The sequence below is a fragment of the Pelmatolapia mariae genome, linkage group LG6, assembly GCF_036321145.2.
Source record: "Pelmatolapia mariae isolate MD_Pm_ZW linkage group LG6, Pm_UMD_F_2, whole genome shotgun sequence".
Classification (NCBI taxonomy): Eukaryota; Metazoa; Chordata; class Actinopteri; order Cichliformes; family Cichlidae; genus Pelmatolapia; species Pelmatolapia mariae.
The window spans coordinates 32,253,345-32,268,117 of NC_086232.1; the positions used below are offsets into that span (position 1 = coordinate 32,253,345).

General features: G+C 38.6%; 2 protein-coding genes across 4 annotated transcripts in view; both read left to right on the forward strand.

The window, feature by feature from the left end:
* Positions 1–1,110: 1,110 nt before the first annotated feature.
* Positions 1,111–6,106, forward strand: LOC134628675 (ATP synthase subunit d, mitochondrial-like). The gene is made up of 6 exons (XM_063475422.1): positions 1,111–1,197; positions 2,459–2,589; positions 3,333–3,429; positions 5,430–5,501; positions 5,773–5,835; positions 5,922–6,106. Exons 2-6 carry the CDS (start codon positions 2,468–2,470, stop codon positions 6,051–6,053), a joined length of 486 nt encoding a protein of 161 aa, XP_063331492.1. The 5' UTR covers positions 1,111–1,197; positions 2,459–2,467; the 3' UTR covers positions 6,054–6,106.
* A 577-nt stretch (positions 6,107–6,683) lies between these two features.
* pnpla6 (patatin-like phospholipase domain containing 6) overlaps positions 6,684–14,773 on the forward strand; it is a 31,560-nt gene continuing 23,470 nt past the window's right edge. For all 3 annotated transcript variants that reach the window (XM_063476602.1, XM_063476601.1, XM_063476603.1), the window contains exons 1-5: positions 6,684–6,744; positions 10,735–10,823; positions 14,064–14,117; positions 14,457–14,544; positions 14,655–14,737. In XM_063476602.1, the coding sequence (XP_063332672.1) occupies positions 10,776–10,823; positions 14,064–14,117; positions 14,457–14,544; positions 14,655–14,737 (273 nt within the window). In that variant the 5' untranslated portion in view covers positions 6,684–6,744; positions 10,735–10,775. The remainder of the gene's footprint in view (positions 6,745–10,734; positions 10,824–14,063; positions 14,118–14,456; positions 14,545–14,654; positions 14,738–14,773) is intronic.

Below are 14,773 nucleotides of genomic sequence, written 5' to 3' on the forward strand. Positions count from 1 at the left end.
TAGTAAATAAACATTATCCAAGAATTGATAAGTGCTTGACTCACGTTTTTTTTCTGTTAATATCGCCATTGACCTCTGGAGCCTTCGAGTGTTCTGCGGATTTTTACTGTGCAGTGCAGCGGAAAAGCTTTGTTAGTAATTTTATTTAGATATTTTATTATGTGATTTATAAGTGTGCAAAACGTTTACCTGACAATCTCATCGCATTCACACGCATTTGATTATCTGATTTGGGAATTACCACATTGCTGTTTGATTTTCAGTGCAGATCCACTTACTTTTACCACATTGTGCACCTTTCGTAATTTATAAATAAAGAGCATAGCGTATTGTTTTGTTTTATTTCCTTATTTACATTTTAAAGCGAAAACAGTTTGGTCTGTAAATCCTAAAAAGATTACTTAAATCTCAGTTTGTCGTGATGATACAGTTTATTGGAGATAGTACACTTTTATTTTACTTTTAAATATAAAAACACATTTTTCCCACGACCGACGCAAATGAAGTGGATTTTTAAGGATAAAGGAAACCTTTTATCTTTGCTGCGCACATCAAGTAACCAAGTGACATTCATCTGTCTATGACAGAAACCTACAGGTTGCACCAATTGCGCCACGTTTCTGGGAAAATCTCACATTTTTAATGATGGCTTTGGTTTTGGAATTGATGCATTTTATTGTTTCCATTTATTGCCTGGTTACACTTGTGGGACACTGGTAAACTCTTAAGGCCAATATAATTACCTGGAATATAAAGTTAATAGACACATTTCCCCCATAATTGAACCAAACCCTCAAAAGTTCCCGTTTTTCTTCAATTTTTAATTTGTTCTTGTTAATCTGCCTTCAATTAAATTAGTTAGACCCTCCTTTTTTTCTTTTTTCTTTTTTCTTCTTTCTTTTTTTTTTTTTTTTTACAAAAAAGAAACAGAAACAAAAGGCTCAGAGTTAGTGAGATTTAGGGTTTATTTATTTAATAATTACTCACTGTTAAAGCCCACAGTTCTAGAAGTTGGCTGGATCGCATAATTGCGAAAGTTTGCAAATGAAAAAAAGAAAAGAAAAGGAAACGCATGAAGGCAGGCTGTGATTACTCAGCCTGTCCAGCAGAGGGCGGTGGCGCCGATTTGCGGCTCAAGGCGCTGATGAAGAAGGCTCTTCCGTTGGTCCGTCCTGTCACAGACAACACTGCAGCGAGGTGAGTACAGAGAAGGGGTGACTGATTGAAAGAATATCTGATAATAATTTCTTAAATAATGGTGAGTTGGGGTCATGCATGTGTTGGTGGATGGAAGATGGAAAAGTAGCCTGACCGGCCACATTCGTGTTTTGTCAAAGTCCCGGCGTCATAGACGGAGTCCTCTGACCTTGGCTAGCAAGCTAACAGAGTTAGCTGCCTTTGGCCGGTTTTGAGTGTTTAAATTGAGCAAAATGTCACGGACGGTGCCACTGCAACTATCTTTAAAAAACATAAAACGCGCTACGAATAACTTGGGTGTATTTCATCAAGACACAACAATTATTTAGCTTCAACAGGCTTCATATTGTCTGACCGTGACCCAGAGGACCGGGAGAAACTCTGGACCTCTGGGTCCAGCGAAATGAGGACATTGAGTTGAAGTATTTTATTCATATCTCGGCGTACATAAACTTGAAAGTGAACATGTAATATATATTTACTGTCTGAAAGTTATTTCATTTAACAACGTAGGGTACTCCTCATCTGTCAGTTTCATGTAAAAGCAAATGTCTTTCCATATGCTGCAATCACTAGACACTCAATTTTATATTTTATATATTCCATTCAATCGGGTTTTATACACTGAATGCCACGAACAGTATGCAAGCATAAATTAAGGAAACATGAAAGTAATTGTATACCCGTTCGTTTCTTAATCATATACATTCATTCTTTATTTTTTGAGTGAGGAATATGCCTTTCACTTGTCCTTATGTTTAACCTACGTGATGCAAATGCATTTGAAATGTATATTAAAATTTTAGGCTTACATATTTAAGTTTATTCTGATTTTTAGTCTAAGGAATTGGTGAATCTTAAATACCTGACCTGGGGTCAACCAACCAAAGCAACAGACAGTGTGCAACAGACAGTGTACACTCTCTTGTACACTGTACAAGGGTTGGTGGTAATGTTTGGCAGAAGGATGGCAGCAGGAGTGAAAGACGAGGTTCTCAGATGATTTTTCTGTATAATGCTTGCGTAAGTTTTGAAATCCAGTAGTAAAATAAAAGTACTCTTCTCATTGTGGTGCCTCAAACCATTTATGAAGGTATCCATCTCATCAACAGACGATTTTACTGTTTTCTGTTTGTTTCTTAACAAACAAACTAAATATTGACCAAAACACATGTTGACAAGATTTGTCTAGATGATTGTTGACATTTTAATTCAATACTTAAAAAAAGAAAATAAAAAAATGTGTCCTTTCTGATTTCAGACAGTCGAGATGGCAGGCCGTCGTGTAGCCCTGAAGGCCATTGACTGGGTGGCATTTGCCGAGCGAGTTCCACCCAACCAGCGTGGCATGTTCAATGCCCTGAAGACTCGCAGTGATGGCATCTCTGCCAAGTATGATATACACCTCTCACTATGTTATACATCATCATCTCCAGTGTGTGGAAATTAGGCTGCAGCTATCAATTATTTTAGTTATCAACTAATCTGTCGATTACCCAATCAAGTAAACTCTTGATAATCAGATTAAATTAACAGGTCATCTGTATGTTTTAATTCAACTTCTGGAGGATTACTGCAGATTTCTCCCAGTGTAAAACAAACGTTTGTGTTTGTGGGAGGCTTAAGGAGTTGAAATGTGTTGGAACAAGAAACTCTTTTTAAGACATGGCTTAATAACATGGAGAGCAGCAATAACAGTGACTGGGTCACCCAGCCAGTAGAAAACAGATTGATCAAGTTGACATGTCATCTTGTATAACCTGCAGACTAAGGCCTGGGTGAATAATTTCGTTTTAATCTCAGTTATTATTTTGGTTTCCAGTGATTATAAAAACATCAGAGAAAAAGAAAGCATCACCTTAGTAACTGCACGACATCAAGTTAATGAATAAATGTATGTTAGAGATTTAATAGAAAATTATGCGGCTGTCACATTATTCTTTGCAGACTTTAATTTATCACTTTGTTATTATAGTTAAAGTGTGCGCTTGCATTAATTTGTCTCCTAGAAGCATCATCACTGAATTTTACATTTGTATCAACTTGTGAACAGTTCTGTTGTCTATTTTATTTGCTCTTTGCACCTTAAATATCATCTACTTGGGTTTCTCTTTTGCTCTTCTCCTCCCTACCAGGCTAGCCTCCCTGCCAGAAAAGCCTGTGGCTATTGACTGGAACTTCTACAGGAGTGCAGTGGCCAAAGCCGGGATGGTTGATGAGTTTGAAAAAAAGGTGAGCTTTTCTCAACAGGTTATTAGTCAATATTAAAGCACCAAATAGAGCATGTGTAGAATGCCATTTTTAAAAAGTTGTTTGTGGCATTTTTAATGTTGTGTCTAGCTGCTCTGAAAATTTTCCACATAATTAAAATCGTGTTTTCATTTTATGAAAGAATGCCCTGTAATGCCCCATTGTAGTGGCTGTACAATCAAATCAGTTTTCACACAACTACATGTATCCCTGTGAAAAATTAAGTACACCCTTACAACTTCCATTGAAATTAAGAGGGTAAGTGGCAGTCAGGTGCTGCTAATTCAAGATTTAAGATTTACTTTCACTCAACAGTACCTCAAAGACGCAATGCAGAACAAAATTACGTTGCACAAGCTCACATAAAAACATAAAAGACATCAGTACAAAGTTTAAAAAGAGGCAAGTATAATAAATAAATGAATATAAAGTCAGTGGTCCATATTTAAAAACAATAATAAAATAAATATTCAATTATTGCACAGGAGAAATTTTGATTGCACTGAAAATATTTTGTTGACAGATTTATAGAGTATAATCAAATGCGCTTGATTAACCAATCATTAACAAGTGTGACCACCTCGATTGAGAGTTCTCATACATCATGCGCAGTCATTTTCCCGGTGACAGCCATCAACTTCCAGCAACCACTTATTCCTGGTAGGGCACTGGTGCTTGCCAAGTGGTTAGCAGACCAGTCTTTAGATCTGTGTGATTGGAGCCTTATTTACTTGACTCTGCATTGTCACAAGTTAAGTCACATGGTTGGTGGCCACATATCTTCAAAACCTCGATAAAAGCAGAAGTTTTAACAGTTTTAAGACTTCAGTGTCATATTAACACAATCATACTATCTTCACAGGAGTGGACCAGCAAATTCACTCTATGTTCAGACCGTGCAGTGCGAGAAAACGCAAAAAACCTAACAGCTACATGTCAGACTCTACAGGCCTCACTTAGCATGTTTACATGTTAAAGTTCATGACAGTACAGTTAGAAAAAGACCAAAAAACTATGGTTTATTTGGAAAGGCTGCCAGGAGAAAAACTCTTCTCTCTAAAAAGAACAGCTCAGTTTGGAAAGTTGCATCGTAACAAACCACATGACTCCTGTCTTTTATACAGAGGAAACCAAAGTGGAGATGTTTGGCCATAATTTACAGTTCCACATTTACCAAAAACAAAACACAGCATATCAACACAAACGCCTCATACCAACTGTGGAAGGCTAATGATATGGACTTGCTTTGGTGCCACAGGATCGGGATGTCTTACAGTCATTGAGTGTATTCTGGAGTCAAACGTGAGGCCATCTGAAAAAAAAAAAAAAAAAAAAAATCAAGGCTTTGGAGTGACCCAGTCAAAGTACAGGCCTCAAAATGATCAAAATCCTGTCAGTGGGACATTAAGAGAATTGTGCATTAACAAATGTAAAATGATTACTTCACCTTATTACTAATAAGGTGGCTCTACAGGCTATTCAATCAATAGTGTACTTAGTTTTTCACAGCATAGAGTATTTTGAAAACTTTCTTTTACATATAACTGTGAGTTAACAGATCACGAAAACGAGTCAGGACCCACTACTTTTAGAAAGTGTTTTGTTTTTGTTTTTTTCTCCAAAGCTCATGTTCCTTGTTTGCAGCACAATCCACTCAAAACCGGTCTCAAAAACAAGCGTGTTGCAGGCACAAAATAAACCTGTAATTGAAATACCATAGTTTCCAAGTTTCATTGATTATAATTTTAAAAAAAAAAAGAAAAAGCACATGCTTTGCCATAACATGGGGCTCCCAACTCCCAGTTTTTGTTTTTTTGTTTTTTACCATGGGAGGAAGCGTTAATGCTTTATCCATTTTTATGTGTAGTCTGACAGTCTCAGACCAGCTTTGAGTGGGACACAAAAAGTAGAGCTTAAATTTCCTGTGTTATTAAATTCTATCTTTTACTTTTTTATTACTTTTTTATTCTTCCTTCACACAGTTTAAAGCACTGCAGATTCCTGAGCCCACTGACACACAGACAAGCAACATCAATGCACAGGAGGCTGAGGCTGTAAGTGGCTAGATCAAACAAATTAATGTATTTGCATGTTTAGCTTGAAAGTAAGAACATTTTTATCTGGAAACTGTAATGATGAAACAAGAATTGGCAGCCATACCATGTGTATATATTTTAATAATAAGAATTGTAAACGTGCAAAGAATTTTCCAAAGGTCACAAAATTGTTTAAACACAAATTGACATTTAAAACAGAGGGAGCTCCATCCCAAATCTCTTCTTCTTTTTGCTCTTTCAAATTCATAATTTCACTCTTCTCCAACAGAACAAAAGTGCACAAGCCTACATTGAAGGATCCAAGGCCCGCATTGCTGAGTATGAAGAAAAGGTGAGACAGTAGTTGGCTTATTTGCTGAAATGCACCATGAGTGTGTTATGGTGTTTAAAAACTTATTTTCTGCTTTGTGTTTTCAGTTGGCTAAATTTAAGAATATGATCCCCTTCGATCAGATGACCATCGAGGACCTCAACAGCGTCTTCCCCGAGACAAAGTTGGACAAGGTCAAACACCCGTACTGGCCCCATAAGCCCATTGCAGAACTGTAACTTCATTACTTGACACTGACCTCACAATAAAGATTATGTATTCTAAGGGAGAACCTTTGCTGTCTTCATTGTTTTATTAGTGTGTGGAAAAAAGATGTGTATTTTAGTTGTGTCTCTCTTAAAGTAGCACTTGGTTAAATTGCAGGTTTTTCCCACGAGAGGGCAACGTTGCTTCAGTTTTACTTGCAGTAAAAGGTATTGCGTGAAAATAACTGCCGTCTTGTTTCGACATGAGGTACTATATTTTAATGTCAAAACAGAGAGCGATTTCCGAAAATGACATAGCTGATGACAGATTTAAACGTAACGGAAGTGACGCGGACATGAGAGGAACTAATTGAGGTTTGATTATTAACACTTTTATCAGTCTTAAAGGTGTAGCGGTAACCCGCGGTAAAGGCCAGCGATTGTTAACTTATTGTCAATCATTCCAAATATTATCCAATCATGGGTCGCCTGGTTAGTTATTCTAAATTCTCATTGGACACAGATTTTTTATTTACATAAATGTGGGCGGGAGATCTGGGCCAGCGCCCAGTCTTGTATTTTAATTGGGCCGACTTGACAACATCTCCAATGTTGATTGGATGGAGGTCTAGTGGACTTAAACGAGGAGGGGCTACATTGAAGATGATTTCCGTTGCGTTTCACTTGACTGTACGTGACGATTGACCGGAGTGTATCAGCTTAGGTAAATCCTTTTATACCTATATTATTTAAAGAGATGAATTTTGTATATGTTTTAGTAGACGACTGTAAAATTTTACAAGGCTTTTACCTAATGATAGTAGTGAAAACCGGAGATAGCTCTTCAACTGTGTCACTAATGTTAATATTATAGCTCTGTCACATTGCTCCTTTGGAGGTCAGAAAAAGACGAACTGTAAACCCAAGCCCGTTATCGTATTTACGATGGTTAGAAGTTATTGCACCCCCTAGTCATTAATGATGGCCGGAGAAAACCGGCAACGACAGCTAGCTAACATTATCCCGTGACAATAATCTGTCAGGTGCCCTCTGCCTTAAAGGTAGCAAAGATTTTTCTCCTTCCAGCTTATCGACTGTGTCCCAGTACTTAGCAATATCATAATAAACGGTTCTCCAAGTTGAAAGAACTAAATGAGGCCTAACTATATTCTAATCTGTGTAGCCACTGTCGCCTTCGGGATTGGTTTCATGCTTCATGTGAGTGTTTGCTAGCTAACGGTACACTACTGCGACAAAATATAAAATAAAAACACCATCTGCTGGTGTGTACTAGCTACCTAAATGTCGTAAAGCTTACTGTAAAAACTCCACTTTTTTTGTAATGTACTGAAGGTGAATCCTCACCACCATGGTCTGTTTACAACGCAACCAAATAACCAGAGTCAGCAAACCAGCGCCGCTTGGGGCGCAAATTATGGAGAGCAGTTTTAGCTGGATGGAAACACGAGCTAATGTCATCCTCACACAGTGGGCAGTGATGTAGTCAGAAGACGCCCCCTGAAGAGCAGGAGTGTAATTTAATATGATATTTATGTTTACAGGCTGTAGACAGAGCACAATAAGGCTAATGTGAACATAAAGCCGTGCAGCTGATGAACAGTTTTTGAACAAAATTCACAGTCACGTGTAGTTTTCCTGCACCTGGTTAGCATGTCCACAATTTAACAGAACACCTCCTAAATATATTATATTTTGTGCTAGAAGGGCTTTAATGCTCAAATACAGGCAAAACACTGGACAGATCGATACAATATAACCAGCTGGTCACTGCTTTGCTGCAGTTTGCATGTGTCAGGGCTCTGTGCTGCCTGTATTTTATTTAAAAAAAAATAATCCCAGTTTGGGCTGAAAGTAACAACCAAAGAACTGTTTTGTTTCCCTTTACCTGTCTTAAATACACTATTTAACCATTAAGATACAGAGTGATAGTGCAGTCCATTTTGTAGTCTTTTTATCATCTGTCAGAGTTTCCAACCATACACATCACAAGACCTTGAAAGCCCAAACTGTTGTTATTGTTACCATGAATCTCATGGTATAGTCGGTACTCTGTTAACAGTCAGTCCAGGTCAGACCGTGTATAGTGGGTTAAACACTGGCTTCATTGTTCCTAGAGAACAATAGGAGTAGGGCTGCATGGAGAGGGGCACTGCTTGGAGGCTAGAGGGTGGATACTATCTCCTTTGGGTCTACCATCCTGTACTCTTCTTAAAGGTGCTGTTGCCACACTTTAAAACTATGCTGAGTGAAGTGTCAAGTGTAACTCTAAGTTTCAGTTTTTATTTTGTCTGGATTTACGCAAGGTTTGATGCATTGGCTGCTTCAACAGAGGCAGAAAAAAGATTTTGCAACACATGGGACTACTTTATCAGTCCATTCTTAGCTCGCCTATTTGTCCATTCTTACATTAGGCCAGGTTACCATGGCATCCTTTGTTGTGTTCCTCCAGTTCTTGAGTAGTTGTTTTCAGTATGGAGGGCACGTGGGGGTGTGCTTGGTCTGCAGCAAGGTTTCGGTGGCTGGTATATGTAAAAGTAACATCCAGATAAATGCCAGGACCCAAGATTTGTGCCTTAAAGGAAATGCTAAAGATGTTCCTTTTTGGTGTTGTAGCTCTATGGGTCCTTTGCAGCAGCATCCTGTTCTGTGGTTTTGTTTATGATGCACAGGGTTACTTCATGTAACACAACACTCCACTCTGTTTTTCACAGATTGAATTTCATCCATGCATCAGTCCAGCCTCTCTCTCTCTCTCTCTCGCTCTCTCCCAGTCACCAATCGCACAGGAGAAAGCTGCTGCTGATTGCAGCTTATGTTGTATACATCCTGTGGAAACCTTTAGGCAGTTGCTGATAACATCGAAACATGGTGTATGTTGCGCAAATTTTAACAGTCAGTATTTGTAGAAAAATATAATCCAAACTCGGTTTAAAGGTGTGTTGAGTGTCTAATTTATTATTATAATTGTTTTTTTTTCAAGTAGGAATCCAAAACACACACACACAAAAACAACAGTCATTCTCAGTTAGGATGATTTACTAATGCTAGTGTTTCAATATAAACAAAATTTGTTGCAGCTCTTTATTATTATGGAAAATAATAAAAGGCTTTGGTATTTCAAAATTGTTTTTATAGTCCTGAATCAGTCACATTAAAAATTATCAATATATTTTATAATTTGTTAAGATATAAAGATATTTTCTTTTTCGTTTTCTCAAAACTTCCAATAACTTCCACTGTCCAATAACAAAGGATTTTATAAAACAGAAAAAAGGGTCAGCATTGTTATTGTAATGTCTTTTCTTAGCCATAAGATGCTTGCTTCTTTATAGGCATCTTCCTCTTTGTGCAGCAGCCTAATTTGTATGCCCTTAGCAAACATAGAATCTGCTTGTTTAACCTCCAGCATCACTTTCTGCTCGAGGCTTGGGTAATCGGTTGACCTCAGTCAGCTTCGCTATTTATTTGTCTGTAGACAGTGAGGCTTGTTGTTTTTGCTATAGAATAAATGCCCGTGTCAGCTGAATCTGTCTGTACTCTGGCAGACGTGGGCAGTTAGGTGGTATGTGCCTGGATAAACTTGTACATCTCCTACTGCTCAGTGTGGATCTCTCTGGGGAGGTAAAATACTACAGTGTACAATGGCAGTGGTTAAAGGGAAAATTGTATTTGCAAAAGAATAAACAGAAAACAACAAAAGCCTCTCCACTTATGCAGTCACTCGTAAACACACAAAAACTAAGATACAAACCCAACAAACACGAAGCTGTTGTCAACCAGCATTTCTGCCTTTTTGATTTTTTTTTTTTTTTTTTTAAATTTCATCATCGTGTAATGTCCTGTTAAAAATGGCACAAATTTAGTGGAACAACAAGAAAATCATCCCTATTTGGATGAATGGGAAAGGATAAAAAGGTGAAAAGGGGGGAATGAGTTACCACCTGTGTAGTCGTTTATCTGTTATCTAGCAAGCCTGCCGTGTTTCTGTGTAACTAAGACAAAAGCCTGGACCAGTGATCTCAGCAATATGCTGTTGTAGGATGCAAATTTTTGGATCCATTTTCTTCTGTGCATTTGAAGCAATTTTTGAAGAATAGATGCAGTTAGACAGCTAATCCAGACACTTTAGTTAGGGACTGAGAAATCTTCTTCTCTTATGCAACTGTGTGTGCTAACAACTGCTTTGTCTTTGAACTACATTTGCTTGTTCTGCCAAACTATTTTTTTTTCTGCAGCTGTGAGCTATTTAATTTGTTTGTGTGGATGCACGTCCATAGTAACACTCATGCTCTTGATAGTACAACCTGTGGTTTTCTCACTCAGCTGGGCAGCATAGACTACCAAACTGTAACATGTCAAAGAATGCTTTATGTTGAGTTTCAGCAAGTTACATTAAACTGGCATTCTTCATGAATGCCAGTTTAATATCAGGAAAAACTTTGCTCTGCTAAACATGTTGGCTCATGAATGATCATCCTCCTTAGATCAGCCTAAGAGATATGTTTGACTTGTGTTAGCAGGAAAAATCACAGGTATGACAGTGAGCCAACATGCACAAGAGCATTTCCCTGACAATTAAGCAGCTAAATAGAATTTGCCTCTCCATAATTTGAAAGTTTGTACCTGTGTTTTTCATACCGTGCCATGTCAAAATAGCTTTTTGTTGAGTATGCATATCTATCTTTGTTCTCAGTGGCTGTTGATGGACCATCCCTATGAAGAAACAGGGTTACAATGGGACAGAGTACCTCCGAACAAGAGGGTCAAGGTCACAGCCAAGAGGTTGGTTTTGACTACAGTATTTATTTGTATACGTGTCCTTGCTTCAGCGGATGGACAGTCTTTCACAATACTAATGTGGAAACAGGCTTCAAGGTCATTAACATAAGCCACAGCAACCTGCCAGTAGAAAACGGTGTGCTGGTGACTTGTATTAGCACATAACTTTGTGCTTACAAAATATGAAAAGCTGACTTTTAGGTTTTAGAAAGAGACCTTGAAACAGGTGTCCATTTAAAACTTCTCATCCTCCTCAGCACCTCAGCAAACGAGCAAATTACATTACTTATCTTTTTTTTTTTTTTTTATCACAGCACTGCATTTTTCCATGAATATAGTGTTTCGGAAATGTTTGCAGCTATGTTATAACTACACTGCATTTAAAGTGGAAGCATAAATCCACTTCTAGAAATATTTCAAACCTCAAATCAGAACATTGTTTGTGCAGTTAAACATGAATTTATGTTTACTTGCTGAGTAAACTTAGTGCATTTAAAAACAAAGGCATGTACGTTTGCTTTCGTCCTTGCAATAATATGGTTGACATTTCTTGCTTTGTAAGAGAGGATGTAACTGAATCACTTTTGTCCATGAATGCACCATCCATTTATACTGCAGCTTCTGTCCTACTGACATCACTTTTGACTGGGGAAATTTTGCTGACTTTTAGCTCATGTATAATGAGCTGAAAAGATTACTTTTCATGTTCTACTTCTCTCTACTTCTAATTTTAAAGCTAAAACTTCCCAGCTAGTGCAGAATTTGAGCTTTCATTTGAAACAAAGTTAGCTTGCGAGTGTGTTGACTACATTTACATCACTAGAGCCATCTGCTTGTCCACCACTAATATGTCCAGTTGGTTAGCCATCACCAGTTTGTCTGTCTCTATCTGGAAATCTCACAGGATTTTAGCTTGGGCATTCTTGACCACCCTAGTGGTGCACAATTTGAGCTTTCATTTGAAACAAAGTTAGCTTTAGAGTGTGTAGACTAAGCTCCTCTTTTTCTATTTTTTTTTAAAGCTAGATATGGTTTTTCATGCATGCACAGTGACAGATTTGTCCTAGTTGTCATTTTGAGACAAATGCACATGCATGTACACTTTCCACACTCAACTCACTGATTTCTAAACTATATTTTGAACTCTTATTCTAAGTCTGCAGGTGTAGTGCATTTCCATGTGCACATGCTGTCCACACACGTACCGTCTCTAATTTCCACTATCAAAGTGACGTGTCCTACTTAAGACACTTACTGCTTAATAACCCTTAGCTAAACATACAGTAATCAATAATGACTGATAACGGACATGCAGTCTTACTGTCTGGCTGTCAGCTAAAGCATCTATTACACTTTCTCTTGCAATATGGTATCTGATGGATTGTTAGTGTCACACACACACATAAAGACACATAAAGAAGCTTATCTTGGCCACAAGATCTTTGCACTCTTTTCAAACTCTTTGAACTGACAGTCTTTATTTGAAAAGTAAGTGCTGAGTTTGATATTACTTAATTTAATAAGTAATAAAGATTTCCTTAGTTGAAAGAAAAGCCAAAATATATTGCCTGTGAGCCCAGTAATTTTATATCTGAAATCCAGAGTCTATTAATAGTATCCAAAACTGTGAAACTCTGTGTGGTAATCAGTTTGTAACCGTGTGAAACATGGTAAGGGCAAAGTGTGAAGAGGATCAGATGAGTTGCTGCATTCTCATCTCCTTTGACTGTTGTTTCATGTGCATTAGGCAGTCCTTCCGCAAGGGCAAATTCCGCATTCTCACATTCCAGTGCACTTCACAACTGAAGCCTGCAGGCCCGGGCTTCATACTAGGAGATTAAAAATTCCATCTCGCCACTTGGTTATGGCCTTCCACGTATGCCCTGCCTGCTAGCATCTTGTATCCTGCTGTTATATGCTGGATTGTCAGGGGCATCTTTACACAGCCTGCACCTGGGGTCTTACCTGGTGTGATAGACCTTTATGGATTTTGTCCTCAGAGCTTGTTCCTGTGCTGCCATGATTAGTGCCTCCGTGCTGTCTTTCAGTCCAGCTCTGTCTAGCCACTGGTAGGATTTCTGGATGCCAGCAACTTCCTCTATCTGCTGGTGGTATATACCGTCCAGGGGCCTGTCCTTCCATCATGGTTCTTGTCCTTGCTCCTCTTCTTTCTTTGTGTTTCCGCTGACTGAGATATTTACTAAGCAGGCAGTCATCATGGATGTTTGTTGTCTCATCCTGGATAGTGGTTCTGAAGCTCACTAGTCCCCAGCCTTTTTTTTTTTTTTGCTTAGCATAAACTCCCAGGGTGCTGGATTTGGGGTGAAACCCTCCATGCATGCTAACAAGCTTCCTTATCTTGATGTCCATGGCTTCTGTCTCCTCCTTTGGCCAGCTTAGTATCCCAGCAGGATATCTAATCTCTATCAGGGTCTAGGTGTTGATTGCCTGGATCTTCTTCTTGCCATTCAGCTGACTCCTCAGGACCTGCCTTACTCTCTGCAGGTATTTTTATTAGTTGTGGTTTTCCTACCATCCTTCTCATGGCTTTCATTTGTCTGTGGGATTCCCAGGTACTTGTAGCTGTCCTCATTGTATGCAGTGCTGCTTTCTGGTTGTGCAATCCCCTCAGTTCTGACTACCTTCCTTCTCTTTGTTACCATCCAACTACACTTCCAGTCCGAATGACATCCAATGTCATTGCTGTAAATCCTAGTGGTGTAGATAAGCGAATCAATATCTCATTCACTCTTGGCATGCAGTTTGATGTGATCAATGTAGGTGAGGAGGAGGTGGCTGACAATTGCTCTGTTCCGTAGTCTGTATCCATATCCCCCTTGAGTTCCCAAGGAAGACTCTTAGGAACCTGTTGATCTTGTACAGCTCTAGGTTTCCAGGATCCAGGTGTGGGGCATTGAGTCATAGGCTTTCTTGTAGTCAATCCAGGTGGTGCACAGGTTGGTTAGACTGTCTTGCAATCTCAAGCGACTGCTCTTTCTACCAGTAGCTGGTGTTTCGCCTCTCTGCTAGTCTTGCCAATTCCTTTCTGTGCCCATCTCATATATTTAGCCATACGCCTGTTCATGTTAGCCACTATGATGCCTTAAAGGAGCTTCCATGTGGTACTGAGGCAGGTTATTGGCCGTTAGTTGGTTGGGACCGATATCTAAAACATTTTTTATTTTGTTTTGTTCTTCATTTTGTGATTAACTCTACTGTTTGTATCTTCTCTTGTTACGTTAGGACGGGTTTGATAACATCAAGACTTTTGTGGAGGAGGAACTACAAACGAGCATGGTGAGCATCCAGTTTGATTTCATGTCTTAGCAAGTCTCATTCAACAGCTAATTTGTCACACAGGTAAGGGAACTGTAGATTTATACACTTTGAAATAAATTGGAAAACTAACAAACTACCAAATACATCTCAAGTGGGTGTAACCATGTTTACTGCTGGTAATATATATGCCTCGATATTAATGAACAAATGATGAAAAACTGTACAAATACTTTAACTAAAATTTTACTTGGGTAACATCTTTAATATTAAAATATCCAAGTAAATAAATGCTTTACTGTTGTAAATGCTATAATGTATACCACTGACGTTCTCCCTCTTTGGTTCCTCCTTATTCAGATGGTGGGGATGGTAATTGGTGCAGGTATCGCCATAGTCCTCATCGCCATCCTGATCTTCTTCATCTTGCGGAGGATCAAGCTTCGAAGTCAGTAGTTGCTGAAATGCATTTCTCACTATACATCTAAAACATGTAAGGATAGTCATGAAGTCAGTAGTGTGTATACCTGTGGTAATGTCATTTATTATGTTTAACAGACTTAGAAGCTCAGGAGGCTCCCAAATACCGCTTCCGCAAGAGAGACAAAGTGATGTTCTATGGGCGAAAGATCATGCGTAAAGTGAGTCAGCCTGTGTAAAAGCTCATGCTGGCTCTC

Excerpts from the sequence above, each read along its gene's own strand:
- LOC134628675 (XM_063475422.1), top strand. The coding sequence starts at position 2,468 with ATGGCAGGCCGTCGTGTAGCCCTGAAGGCCATTGACTGGGTGGCATTT. Across the intron at positions 2,590-3,332 it reads AGTGATGGCATCTCTGCCAA|GCTAGCCTCCCTGCCAGAAA; the intron begins GTATGATATACA and ends CCTCCCTACCAG. Across the intron at positions 5,502-5,772 it reads ATGCACAGGAGGCTGAGGCT|AACAAAAGTGCACAAGCCTA; the intron begins GTAAGTGGCTAG and ends CTTCTCCAACAG.